Raw genomic sequence first — 13,829 nt, 5'->3', positions numbered from 1 at the left:
TGTGTGTGTGTGTGTGTGTGTGTGTGTGTGTGTGTCTGTGCGCGCACGTGCACGTGCGTATAATATTTTTGTCTAAGCTGATTGATCTGTGTCTTATGGTCTCTTTAAAAGAGATATATACATTTAGTTGGATGAACATTACTGAGAATTTATTCTCAGACATTGCTGGGTGCTGAGGAGAAGAATACAGAGATAAGTAAAATCATCTTTGAGCTATTCTCATCTAGCAGGAAAGAGGGAAAGAGATAAACAGAAAGGAAAAAACAACAACATAAGGGTCATTCAAAATTAGACTTAAAATATATGTCATGTTTATTTATTAAATGCCTGTTATAGGTCAGAATACAAGGCCAGGAATATAAAATGTACAAAAGATTGTACAAGTCATAGAACTGCTTACACAACATAGTTACAAGATATAATTCAGAAGAGTCATTGGGTCTGCATAGTGTCTACTGAAAATAAGCCCTGTGAGGACAGGGACCTTATCTATCTTGTTCCTTAATGCATTTTCAACATTACAACAGTGCCTAGCATATAGTAGGTACTCAGTAAACATTTTTATAATGAATGATGAGGTTATCATCAGCAAGTTTTATATTTAATCAATAATTCAAAATATAATTTAATTCCTAGTAAAAAATATTTAGGAACTAAATGAAGGGAAGTGAACAACATAATGTTTCAGAACATGCCAGGTTTGAGTTTTTCATAATTTCTGACTAGCTCAGGACATGTGTAACTCTCATTCAGGAGCAAGAATTACTGGAAAGGTTTTCAACTAGTCTTATACCAGTTGTGACTCCAGATCTAAAAGTCTCTCTGAGATAACCTGCCTAAGTGAACTGAGATTTCTGTAGAGGAATTTAGGTGCTGGGTATGGGTCAAGTTCCTCATTCTGTCAGTTCTTATAAAAGTAAGTATCAGTAGCCAGTCTGTTGGCCGCCGTAGGCACACGGTGGTGCTCTGTTTTATTCAGTGTGAGTTCATGCTTCACGGAAGTGTGGGCTCCACCACGTTTGGACCAGTTCCTAACCATCTTTGAAACCACCCCAGTGCAGTCTATGCCCAGGAGAGACAACAAACTCATGTCAACCATGCATGCTTTGAGAATAACTCCAGCCTGTTGTTTGAGAGTTGCTGATTCTTATTTTTGTTCTTTCACCTTTAAACCAAACTGAGAGTAGATTCAGTCTGAAGGGACTCAGAGACCCTCTCTGCTGGCAGGGCAGGGTGTCGCTTAGCACCGCCTGGCCAATCTGATAGCCCTGTTGACCTTGGCAAACATAAGCAGGGACCGGTGCTCCAGTGCCAAGCATGGAGGAACCAGGGTCAAATGCCACCCATGCCCGAACCTCTCTCTGGCATTTCCATGGGCTCTGAGCCAGTTCTCTCCCCCTGGGCTTCATCTCATGTTTGTAGGAGCACAAAGGAACTCTGAGCCTTCCAGTTAATACAACACCCCGCCCCCACTCCCCCTTCCTGGAGAGGATAACAGCTCTGTTGACCATTATAATGCATTTTCTGTCTCCCAGCAATCCACACAGTCATTAATTTCTGCTGCTGACATCAGGAAAGAGGATTATGTGTGTGTCTGAAACTGTTCCCAAAGTGCTCATTAGTCATAGATAATTGAAAAACTGGTAGGGGAAGATTTGGTGTAATAGTAGCCCCCGCCCGTGAGTGGGACTGCAACCACCAGTTAATTGTAGGCTCCAGCATTTGACCGCTCACACCAAACCTGCGCATATAAATGGGAAATCAGTGGACAGGAGCCCAAGAGCCCTCGGAGCAATTGCTGTGTTACACCCTGAGGTGAGAGTGTGTTCAAAAGGACAGAAGGCAACAGGGTCAAGAAAGTAAGTGAAGTGTCCAGGCCTCTCGCCTGCCTTCAGGCCTAGGTGTAGGGTGTAAAAAAAGGTGCACAATATTCTCCTCAATTCAGTTTTGCTTTTAACTTTGGTCACAAAAGAAACACAAAGTCATTCACATATGGGCTCTCATACTCCGAGTATGTACTATTCTGCATCTTGCCATTTTCACTTAATTTATCATGGACTTCCTTCCAAAACCATACCTTAATTCTTCCTCATTCATTTCAATGTCTATGTAGTATTCTGCTGAATACGTGTGTCTAATTTATATATGCCCAGCTGGTATAGCTCAGTGGTTGAGTGTTGACCCATGAACCGAGAGGTACCTGATTCGATTCCAGGTTCGGCTACATGCCTGGGTTGTGGCCTCAATCCCCAGTAGGGGGTGTGCAGGAGACAGCCGATCGATGTGTCTCTCTCTTCAATGTTTCTATCTCTCAAACCTTCTCCCTTCCTCTTGAAAATCAATAAAAATTTACTTAAAAGTAATTTATTTACCCAGATCATATTTAAGGGAGGAAGCAGCTTTTTAAAAATTACACATGAAGTATAGGTTCAAGGTAGAACCATTAGAAATTGTGGATTAGTTAAAAGTCCCTCAAAAAAATATTCATAATTTCTCCACCCAGAGAAAGCCTTTCTCTCTCTATTTTTCCCCCCTTAGGGATGTATTTTTACAAATATTCTATCTACTTTCTTTGTCTTAAAAAATAAAGTTGCACTGTACATAATATTTTGCAGCCTGCATTTTTCAGTTGGCTTTATTGTTTAAAAAAAGAAATCTATTTTTTCCATTCTAGCTTTTCTCCACGCTGCAGGTTTAACTTCTTAAAATGCAAACGGAGTGGAGTGTGGGAAGCTCTGGCTGGCAGGACCTCGCCTTGGTCAGAGCTCCTTGGCCGGCCGGCCTGAGGTCCCCTGCTGCCTCTCTTGTTCAGGCGCCCAAACTGCTCCGCTCCTCCCTTGTGTCTTCCTTGCTAACATGCTGAATGCTGTGTCCCTTGGGGCTCTGTACAGCGAACCCAGTTTTAGCTCTAATGGCATCCGTTTCCCCTGAGCATTATAGTCTGAAACCAGCAATCTGCCACCTGTCTTTCCAGACCAGGCTCAAATGTCACCTTCATCCTGATTTCCTGGGCCAACCTCCCCCTCTCCGCTTAATGCTCTGGGAGCACCATTTACATTCCACCTTTAAAGCAGTTTAGACATTGGCCTGAGAGCCTCGGTTTGCCCAGGACACAGTGGGAGTCTTTTGGGGTCAGAGGCAGCAGTTGCATTTATACCCCACACCTAGATCTGTGCACAGGTGGGTGAAGATATATGGGCAGTATCATCCTTGTTACTGAGGTGTTTGTTACAATGCATGCATGAATGCTTGAATGAAGGCTGGAAGAAACTGCAAAATGCAGAGGCTGTGAGGCCCTGATTAATCTGGGGAAACCAATGCTGTGAATAATCTCATTTGATGGTGGGAGGAGATTATTTTGGGAAGTTATCAAGGCGCACTAGCACTTGCCTCTGACAGCTCTCCTAGTCCCCTCTACACTGCTGGCGAATGAACTCACAGTGTGACCTGGTGGGCGATTTCTCCCCGAGCCCCTCCTGTCTCTATCACCCTGTGTTATGCAGAGCTGTTTCTTTTTCGTGTCTAGATAAACACTGTCTTCCTGCTCAGGGTCCAGGTAGAGGCTCCTGAAAGCTGAGGTTCCAGTATAAAGGAGAGATGTAATCCTGGTGCCTGTTCCTTTTCATTCTGAGATCACTGGACTGAGGAGAAGGCCTGGCTCACCACCTTGGGTTGTGTTCTCTGGAGGGACACATTGTGGCAGATTTGGGGGCATGGGATGTTTATTAGGGGTGGCCTGTGTAAGGAAGGGGCAGTGAGTAGGATTGGGCAGAGGGAGAAGTGGAGCCATGATGCAGCCCCCAGGCTCCTTGGCCACCCAGCCGAGAGCCCTGGAGTGAGTGCTGTCTTCAGAGCCCTTCCCTTCCCACTCTGCTAAGTCGCCAGGGACACACGTCCCCTCTCCAGGTGACCTGAAGGAGCTGGTAGCTGCCAACCTCACTCCTTCCATCCCTCCTGGGGTCCAGGCAGTGACATCTACCATACCACCATCCAAGCCACCACCAGGAGCTATTTTTCTTGCACCATAAAATCTCTCATATCTGCCTCCATTTCTGCTCTCACTTGCCAGCACCTTAAGGAAGGCCCTCACCTTTTCTCTTTGGTTACCAAAATAGCTTCACCACTGTCGTTGCTTACCCCCTTCTGTCCTCTGCTGCCATGTTACTAGAGAGATCTTTAAAAAGACACAAATCCAATTGCCTCACTCCCTGGCTTACCACTCCTTCTGAGCTCATTCTCAAGGTGGTCTTCCTGATTAAGTTCAGGTACCTTAGCCTGGATGACAGTGTAGCTCTGTCCTCACTTCCCTCTCCAGCCTCATCTGTCTCTGCCACACCCTGCCAGTCCCCACCCCAGCTTAAGTCCCATTGTCCCTTTTGGCAGTCCTCCCTCTTTCTTGGCTTTTGCTTAAGATGCTACCTCGGCTAAGAGAGCTTCCTGTGGTTCTTCAGCATAAGGGTAGAACCCAGAACTCCTGATTGCACACCCAGAGCTCTCTCTGCACCTCGCCCGCCAAGGCTTCTTTCTAAATTACTGTCCAGGGCACCCTGCTCATCCTCCTCTGGTCTGGAAACTTTTTTTTTTTTTTTTTAATGAAAATTACACCTTTTATGTTTGTTAAGATTGAGGATCCAGATGGAATAGAATTCTCATTTAGACCTTCGTATGAAAATGAACACTAAAAAAAAATCTGAATGTACAGGCATACCTCAGAGACAGTGATACCTCAGAGACAATGCAGGTTCAGCTGCAGCCTTCCACAATAAAGTGAGTATCGTAATAAGGCGAGGCGTAATCTTTGCTGGTGGGGTTCTAACTTCCAATTGTAAAAAATGCAACATTTGTGAAGCGCAATGCAGTGAAGCACAGCTAAGTGAGGTGTGCCTCTGATGGGCACATCTAAATGGTGCTACTTTTTAAACATTTGTTTAAAAATACTTCACTTGATACCTTCATTCACTCAAAAAACAAAAAACAAACAAACAAACAAAAAACCCTTTCTTTTAAATAGCTGCACCAAAATACAAAGTAGTGAATAAGAAAGTATGCAGGTTTGATGTGACGTAGTCAGAATGAAATCCAGGGCCTGTGTGACGAGGAGAAACTCACTTTCCCTGGATAAGCATGACTTTCCCCATCCATCTGGTCAGTGCTCGCCAAGGGGTTGTGTGACAGTGAGGTGAGGAAACGCATGCTGTGTTCTTAGCACAGCCCTTGGCCCAGAAGCACGCAGTAAATGGGAAGACTGCCTGTTTCTGTGCTGTATACGAAACACAGTGCCATAATTAAGGTGGTGTCCAGAACCAAATCATGCACAGCTTTCTTCTGGGTTTCTGCCTGTCTGGGCATTCAAAGCATGAGACTAAAAATCCTCCTTGCTCCCACCCCAACATCTGAGCTTCTCAACCTTAGAAATCCAGAAGAAATGCAGTATGGGTGACATACATAAAGTATTCTAGTAGCCTCATGAAAGTAAAAAGAAATAGGTGAAATGAATTTTAATATACTATAACCTAATAAATCAAAAGTACTTCAACATCATTGATATACATTTATGAATGAGATACTTTGCATTTGCTTTTCTGTACTATCTTTGACACCTGGTATATATTTTCCACTGACTACATCTCAGTTCAGACACTAAATTTCCACTGTGAAATACTTTATTTCAATTTCTTTAATTAACAGTAAAAAGTACTTTGCACACCCAAGTTGTGCCAAATGTACTTGAAGCTTTTTAGTAACTGAATTGTGTACCATTTTTTAAAGTTGAAGTGAAATGAATTAAGTGAAAAGTCTGGCTTCACAGTTACTCCAGCGCGTTTCCAGTGCTCAGTCCATGTGCACCTAGTGGCTGTCATTATTGGGTAATGATGCTTTGGAAGCGTGGCAGTGATTCCAGTCTTCTTTCTCTTCCGTTTTTTAGCTAAGCATTTTTGAAAGAAACCCATTACCTAAAATGCATGGAGATGTGTTGTGCAGGTGCTTTGTTTCCAGTTAGAGGAGGTGGGTGAGCCATTTCCCTCCACCTCCCTCTAACCCCCACCCTCAGCTCCACACCCAGCAGTCAGAAAGTACCTCTGCCATTCCTGGAGCTCTCTTGTAAGGTGTATTTGCACCAAGCGAATTGCTGACCACACATTCAGAATAATAGGATCTTAGAGCTCAGAGGGATCTTAGCATATATGCATGTCTACCTCCACCCCTCCTTGCAGATAAATTCCGCAGTGGTAGGTAGAGGGAGCACTCAGCCTCCTCTAAAGACCTGGGAGCAGAAGGTTCTCTTTATTCTGTTCTGACTTAAATGATTCTGTGTCCTGATCTCAACTCCCTAACTAGGTTGGGGGCAAGGACTGCCTTTTACAGTGCCACAGCGCCCACACAGAGCAAGACAATCAATAAATTCTTAACTGAAGGCCTGACTGACTGCAGGAATTCAAGGTCACTTGAAATATTAGGGTCGCTGCATTGCGCAACTCCAGAGAACACCATTCAAATTGTATGCCATGGTTGTCAAGTCTCAACCTTGTAAAGTTTAGACTGGGCTCTTTTTTTTTCTAACTGAGAGAAACTTAAGAAATTCTTTACTGCAGCAAAATTATTCTTTTCCTTATCCTCTGACAGGAAGCAACTACATGAGTAAATTTTCCCAGCATTCTTAGGAATCAATGTTCATCAGGGAGCAGGTATGGCTGTATGAACATGTGCGTGTGTGTGTGTGCATGTGTATGCGTGTCTGTGTGCATGTGTGTGTAAACTATGCTGGTAGAGCTGCTCTGTTAGAAGGAACAGTTTGGCTATGTTAATCTAGTCTTCAAGAAGTCACTGCATATGTATCTTCTGGAATTTCCTATTAAGGAGATGTTTCTCCAGTTTCAAAGATGCCATTGAGCTCCTGGATTTGTAAAGTACCCCAGAGCATTTGTAAAGAACCCAGAACATATACCTGTCACCCAGTGAGCAGAGGGGCTGTTTGTGGCTGCATGACTTCTGTCTTCCTGAAGTTGAAGAAATGCAGAGGAAAGGGGAGGGAAGAAAGGGGTTCACTTAAGAAAATCCTTTCTCTACTGTTGTATTTTTTCAAACTGACAGGTGTTTGTTTTTTCTCCTGTCTCCCCAGGAAACCAAGTGCTGCCTCCTGGAGCTTCTCTTGGAAATGGGCTTACCCCAGAGGCAGCCAAAGACCTTGGTCTTCCTGCTGGCATTGCAGTGGCAGCCTCCCTTATTGATGCCCACGCTGGAGGACTAGGTAATCATCCCTTACTCCATGGCCACTACCAACGCTGTCCGCACATGGATTATTCCCAAGAACCTAAGATGCTCCTTTCCTATTTTAAAGCATCAAAGCCTGTTGATTCAAGATATAGCAATGTAAAGTCTTCTCACAGTTAAGCATTTGGATAGAATTATAGAACTTCTTATTAAATATATAATTTATTTATAATTTTATTAATTTTTTCCATGCAGAATAATAGCAAAAAAATGATCTGAGTCAATATGTTGATAGTTCTCTGGTTTACTAAAATTCTGAAAAAAATATATTCACTTCCAACTAGCATTTCTGATGGTGGTTTACTTACCTGTGCTGTTTCTTCTAAAGGTGCTCCATAACTTTTACAAGTCTAATTGATTTATTTTCACAATTTATTTGGTTTATATTCTATATTCAATTACTTGAGTATAGTTGTGATTTCATCTCCTAGATAACTCTCAAAACTAACATCCATGTATTATGTATTCTTATTTCAAAGACCCATTAAATACTTACTATGTCTCAATCATGGTGCTAGGGCAGTGGTTGGCAAACTCATTAGTCAACAGAGCCAAATATCAACAGTACAAAGATTGAAATTTTTTTGAGAGTCAAATTTTTTAAACTTAAACTTCTTCTAACACCACTTCTTCAAAATAGACTCACCCAGGCCATGGTATTTTGTGGAAGAGCCACACTCAAGGGCCAGAGAGCCACATGTGGATCTCAAGCCGCAGTTTGCCAACCACAGTGTTAGGGGATAATGACGTTAAAATAAAATCAAGGTCTTTTCCCCCAAATCCAATGGCAAGGCAGAAAATGAGGTAAGAATTACAGTAAATTGTGCTAAGTCTATCTTCTTTATCCTTATTGCATTTTGGGAGGTAGTTCCTAGGGGTTGTTCAGATTCTCAATAACTCACTTCACCTATAGCCATATCTTTTTTTTCCTTAGTTCTTCTTTCTAACAATGTTCTCTTTTCTAATTATGGTTGAAACCTCATGAGATCACTTTAGTAGATCATGACCATTGAATATTCAGAATAGAACAACCAGAGTAGAAATTATCAGGGTACATCTTACAGAGCAAGCTTTGTGTGGGAAACTTAGGTTTCCATTTTATATCTATATCTCTGTACATGTGTGTACTGGGCCATACCGAAAATGAATTTCTCACCATAGTCAAAAAATGTTGAAAGATATTCTAGTCTTTACTTCATATTATAGCCAAGAGTTATCTTTTAAATACTTACCTAGAATTGTGTTCCCAAAATCCTGTCTGAGCATCAGACTTCTGTCTTCACACATATATTTTTCTTCCCAGGATGATTGGTCCTTCACTTCTCCCCATGGCTAACTCCTGCTCTAACTTAAAGACTCATATCATATGCTTGCTTCTCTGCATAGCCTTCCATGGGACAGATTCTCCAAGTTGTACTTCTTTCAGTGCTTTTCCCCACCCCTACTGAAGAAATGGTCACATTGTGTTGCAATGACTGCTTTATCTACTTGTCTTTTCCACTAGGCTAGGAGCTCCTTGAGGACAGGGCATTATATTATTCATTCTGTGCAGAGCCTTGTGTCTGATTCCTACAGGTGCTTAATAATTTTATTAAATGAACAGTTACATGAAGGCAAGAATATGGTGAAATGACCTTGACCTGTGGGGTGGAAGTTAATCTGGTTCTTTATGCGGCAGACTATTAGGCCATATCTTGCTCTTCTGCACAGTCCATGGACTCTCAGAGTAGAATAGCTTTCATTGATCTGTTACCATGTCTGTCTTACTCATCTCTGTGTGTTTAGGATCTAGCATAGTGCCTGAGGCATAGTGAACAACCAGTAATAAAGGTGAGTTGTTTGAATGGTGGATAGCAGTGACTGAAGGCAGGGTGCTTCCCTCCCTTTTCAGTATGAGCAGTATATGTTTTTGTTTAAAGAAAAAAAAAAATAGTATTGATTCCAGAGAGGAAGGGAGAGGGAGAGAGAGATAGAAACATCAAAGATGAGACAGAACCATTGATTGGCTGCTCCTGTATTCCCCTTACTGGGGATCGAAGCAGAAACCTGGGCATGTGCCCTGAACAGGGATTGCACCATGACTTCCTGGTTCATAGGTTGACGCTTAACCACTGAGCCATACCTGCCAGGGCAGCAGTATGTGCTTTTGATTGGAATGTCATGATTTTGGTTTTTAAGGACAGGTACAGAGAACTTGGGGTCTAGGTAGGTACAGAATGAATGTTCCCTCCCACGTCTCCTCTCTTTCCCAGACATGTAATCCTGCAGTGTCTGTGAGGTGAAGGTACAAGGGAGGGAAAGTGGATAAACCTTGGGGTCTAGGTAGGTACGCTTAACCACTGAGCCATACCTGACAGGGCAGCAGTATGTGCTTTTGATTGGAATGTCATGATTTTGGTTTTTAAGGACAGGTACAGAGAACTTGGGGTCTAGGTAGGATGTAAGCCTGACATCCTATCATGATTGAGGCCAGGGAAGCTTTCTCCATCATGCTTTCCCACTTATCCCTGGGGTCACAGTGTCAATCATCCACCCCCTTGGCTTAGACCACCTTAGGATGAAAGAGAGAGGCTGCACCTTGGAAAGCTTCAGGACTCAATTTCCCTGACTGTTTCTCAGACCTCCCTATGGGTTAAACCAATTCGCCCTCTTGCTTCTGCCCAGGACTCACTGGGCCCTCCAGGAGGGGAAACCCCTATGGCACCTGGAACTCATAGGCACTCAGAGAGTGTTGGTGAATTGGACTTAAAGGAACCCACACCATTAAATGTCCCTACTCTTTTCCTAAGTCAGTGAAAGAAATTTATCCTTAGAAGTTGTTGTTTTTTAAAATACATTTTATTGATTTATTTTTTATTTTATTTTTATTTTTTACAGAGAGGAAGGGAGAGGGATAGAGAATTAGAAACATTGATGAAAGAGAAACATCGATCAGCTGCCTCCTTCACACCTCCTACTGGGGATGTGCCCGCCTGCAACCAAGGTGCCGGAATCAGACAGGAGATCTTTCAGTCTGTAGGCATAAGCTCTATCTACCGAGCCAAACCGGTTAGGGCACCTTAGAAATTTGGGCTGAGACCTTTTGTTCCTTTTAAAATACAAATATGCTTAAGTGGGTGAGTTTCCCTCAAGTTTTTAAAAATAAGTTCCTTAACTGGAAAGGTAAAAGGACTTTGGATTCTTAAAAGGCTGTGCTTAGGGGCCAGCAGTGGCTAGGAAGGACAGGAAAGGGATCCCAGAAACTGTGGGAGAGTGAAGACCTTGTTAACTATTGTGACCCAGTTTTATCCACTTTCCCTCCCTTGTACCTTCACCTCACAGACACTGCAGGATTACATGTCTGGGAAAGAGAGGAGACGTGGGAGGGAACATTCATTCTCTTTACTACTCTACCTTCACCCCTCCAGGATGTGGAGAACCGAGGCCTGGAAGACTTGAAAAGATTATCTACCTTCTAATCATGTAGTGACTACAGGAGCAAATTGAGTGCCTGCACACCTAAGAGTTGGTGGTCTGGGCACTAGGGATTATCAGCAGACATGAACACAGCAGACAAAAGCCCCACTCTTTTTGGAGAAAAAATTCTGGTTGTTCCCTCCTGGCCTGCATGTTCCTAGCTCAATAGGAAAAGTTTGAGATGTATTGAAAGCTCCGAATATGGAGAGTGAATATTTGGATATAAATTCTTATTCTCCCTACCTTGTACCTTGGGCCAGATACCATCCCTCTTCACACTTCTGTTTCCTCTTCTGCAATAAGAGATAGCAATGGCCCTGACCTGTTTTACTCAGTGGTTAGAGCATCTTGGACTGAAGGGTCATGGGTTCAATTCCTAGCAAAGGCCACATACATCGCTTGCATATTTGCACTCTGTTCAAGGCACATGCAGGAGGTAACCAGTCAATGTGTCTCTCTCAGATCCATATTTCTCTCTCTTTCTCTCTCTCTCTCTGTGTCTCTCTAGATTAGGGGTGTCGAACTCAATCAGAGAAGGGGCCAAATTGTTTACTGAACAGTCATAAACTGACAATGTCATAAACTGACAGCGGAGTGCAGTGATGACAGCGTGGTGCGGGCCACATTGCAAGGCCTGGCGGGCTGGATTTGGCCCGCGGGCCTTGTGTTTGACACATGTGCTCTAGATCCTTCTCTTTCCCATCCTCTTCCCTTCCCTTTCACTGTCTCTAAAAATCTATGAAAAAATATCACGAGGATAAAAAAAGATAGCAATGGTCCCTCATGGGGTTGTTATGATGTAAGTAGGTAAAGCAGCTGGCATAGCATGGCACATAGTAGGCATAGAATACTGAGATGTCTCTTTGGTTTTCTTATTCCAGAACCACACATCTGCACCAAGGAGGAACTTTTTAGTGAAAGTTCTCTGAGTTACCACCCTAGAGAACACTCCTCCTTTTGAGAGACAATTGGGAAAGAGCCTCTGGCTTTGATTCCCTCTGCCTTCCTTGAACCAGCCCTGGGTTCCTTCCTGGGCTCTCGGTAACAGGACACAGATGCTTTAAGAAGCTGTGTATTTTGAGGGCAGAATCAATGTCAAGAATGGTTCTATGGGCTCTGTGCTAAGAGATCGCTGAATGTCAGGGTGAGAGTTCAGCTCTGGAGGTCGGAATTGGATGCCATCCAGGCCTGGCACAGACAGTCCCTGGCAGTTAGGGTCCCTGACCTGGCCTGGCCTCTCTTGCACGTCACATTCTGATTAGTAGGAGGGGCCAGCACTTTACTTTGGAGAAATCCTCCTGGATTCTCATTCTTAAAGGAAGCTGGGGACTGGAGGATCAAGATCAAAGAAGCAAGTAAAATTCAACTCATGCTTTTTCCAGCCCTGGAAAAAGAAGAAGAAGGACTCTGTGGGAATACAAACCAAAGATAAAAGAACATTTTGTTCCTAAGGTGCTGGTTAGCGAGCTCTTCAGCAGACAGCCAGAAGATAGGAGTAGCTTTCTGTGCTCTTTCTGGGGGTGGTTCTGGCCAGGGCTCCTGCTGCTGCTATTTTTCTAACTCATAAATAGTGTTAACTTTGTTCCAGGTCTGTTCTTGGCTCTAGTACCCGAGCTGTCCTGAAAGGCAGTAACAACCTGATTTCTACTTCAGGCCCCTCTCCTCTCAGTTGTTTTTATCGATCAGACAAACTCCTGATTACCTATGAAATTTTGAGTCTGGTGTTACCTCTTCTGGGAGCCTTCCCTGGCTCCCCACGCTGACTTATGCACTTCTTCCTGTTTGCTCCGACTGTGTCTCGGACTTGCCTCCATTACTGTACACATTATACCATTGTGTGTGTGCAACCTTGTCTCATCTACCAGTTTGCAAGCTCTTTGAAAGAAAGCACTGTGTCATTCCATCCTTATATCACAGCATCAAGCCTACTCCTTGGCACACGGAAGACCCTTAACTCGTGCAAATTCAGCAAAAAAAGTGAATGGATGAGTGAATGGCATTCCCTCTGTCATGCAATATTACAACTGAGAACTGTAATTCCCTCTCATTGCAGAGGCAGTTGTCCCTATATACCTGGATCAATGCTCCAGAAAGCAAAACTGTGCTTTGAGCTCTCCGGGATCTACTCCAAACATCTAGAGATCAGAGTCCATTGTGCTCCTATCACATTAGCAGGAGTTGGTTCACAGCAAGCTTTGTGCCTAGGTTTTGCATCACTCTTTGGTTCCAGATACTGAATTCTTGGCCAGATGTTGAATTGACTTAAGTTACTCATCTGGGCCAGATATTGAATTGGCTTAAGTTGCTTATCTCAGTTACAGTCAAACCAAAATGATGATGCAGAATTTCTTTCATTGCCCCCCCCCCTCCTTTTTTTTTTTTTTTTTACTTGCAGAAGAGTTGGTTTAGCCAATCTTGCAAAAAGAGCTTCGGGTTCATGCCCTCCTAAACCAAAACATAATCCAGTGAACAATAAGACATGCCAATTTCCTGTCTCAGGATCATTAGTGTTCTAGAAGCAACACTGATTCTCAGAACTACTTTATGCATACTATTATTTTGTTTCCTTTCTCAGATGAGACCGTGATGCTCACAGAGACAGCTTACCTTGCCCATATCCACACAGTAGCTACAGGGGCATGATTAAATCCATGGCCTCTAATTCCGGAGCTCACACTTTTTATCACTGTGCCGTATAGAAGAAAGAGATCTTCTATTACAATGTGAATCATTCCATAATCGCATAACCAGTGTTTGCCAAGATTTGAACTTGAGTATGACTCCAAATACTAGTTTTTCCCTCTATACTAGTGATTCTCTACCAGGGCTGATTTTAACTCCCTAGGGGGAAATGGGCTATGTCTGGAGTCATTCTTTTATTGTCACGCTTGGGGAAAGGGGGGATGGTTCTGACACATGGAGGGTAGAGGCCAGGGATGCTGCTAAACATCCATCAGTGCTCGGGACAGCCCTCAGCAGAGAATTCTGTAGCCTCCCATGTAGTAGAGCTGAGGATGAGAAACCCTACTCAACCGAAACATCTCCACTGATGTCAACTCCCTGCATCAATTCAGTTGATTTTTGTAGAAGCCAAAAAGCAA

At 43.4% G+C, this 13,829-nt stretch overlaps 1 protein-coding gene across 12 annotated transcripts in view; it reads left to right on the top strand.

The window, feature by feature from the left end:
• FGGY (FGGY carbohydrate kinase domain containing) overlaps positions 1-13,829 on the top strand; it is a 395,380-nt gene that overhangs the window by 194,654 nt on the left and 186,897 nt on the right. For all 12 annotated transcript variants that reach the window (XM_084872970.1, XM_084872965.1, XM_084872968.1 and 9 more), the window contains one exon: positions 7,121-7,249. In XM_084872970.1, coding sequence (XP_084729096.1) covers positions 7,121-7,249 — 129 coding nt within the window. The remainder of the gene's footprint in view (positions 1-7,120; positions 7,250-13,829) is intronic.

Source organism: Pipistrellus hanaki, assembly GCF_964339955.1.
Source record: "Pipistrellus hanaki genome assembly, chromosome: 2".
NCBI classification, from domain to species: domain Eukaryota; kingdom Metazoa; phylum Chordata; class Mammalia; order Chiroptera; family Vespertilionidae; genus Pipistrellus; species Pipistrellus hanaki.
This window is presented reverse-complemented; position numbering and strand designations above follow the sequence as displayed.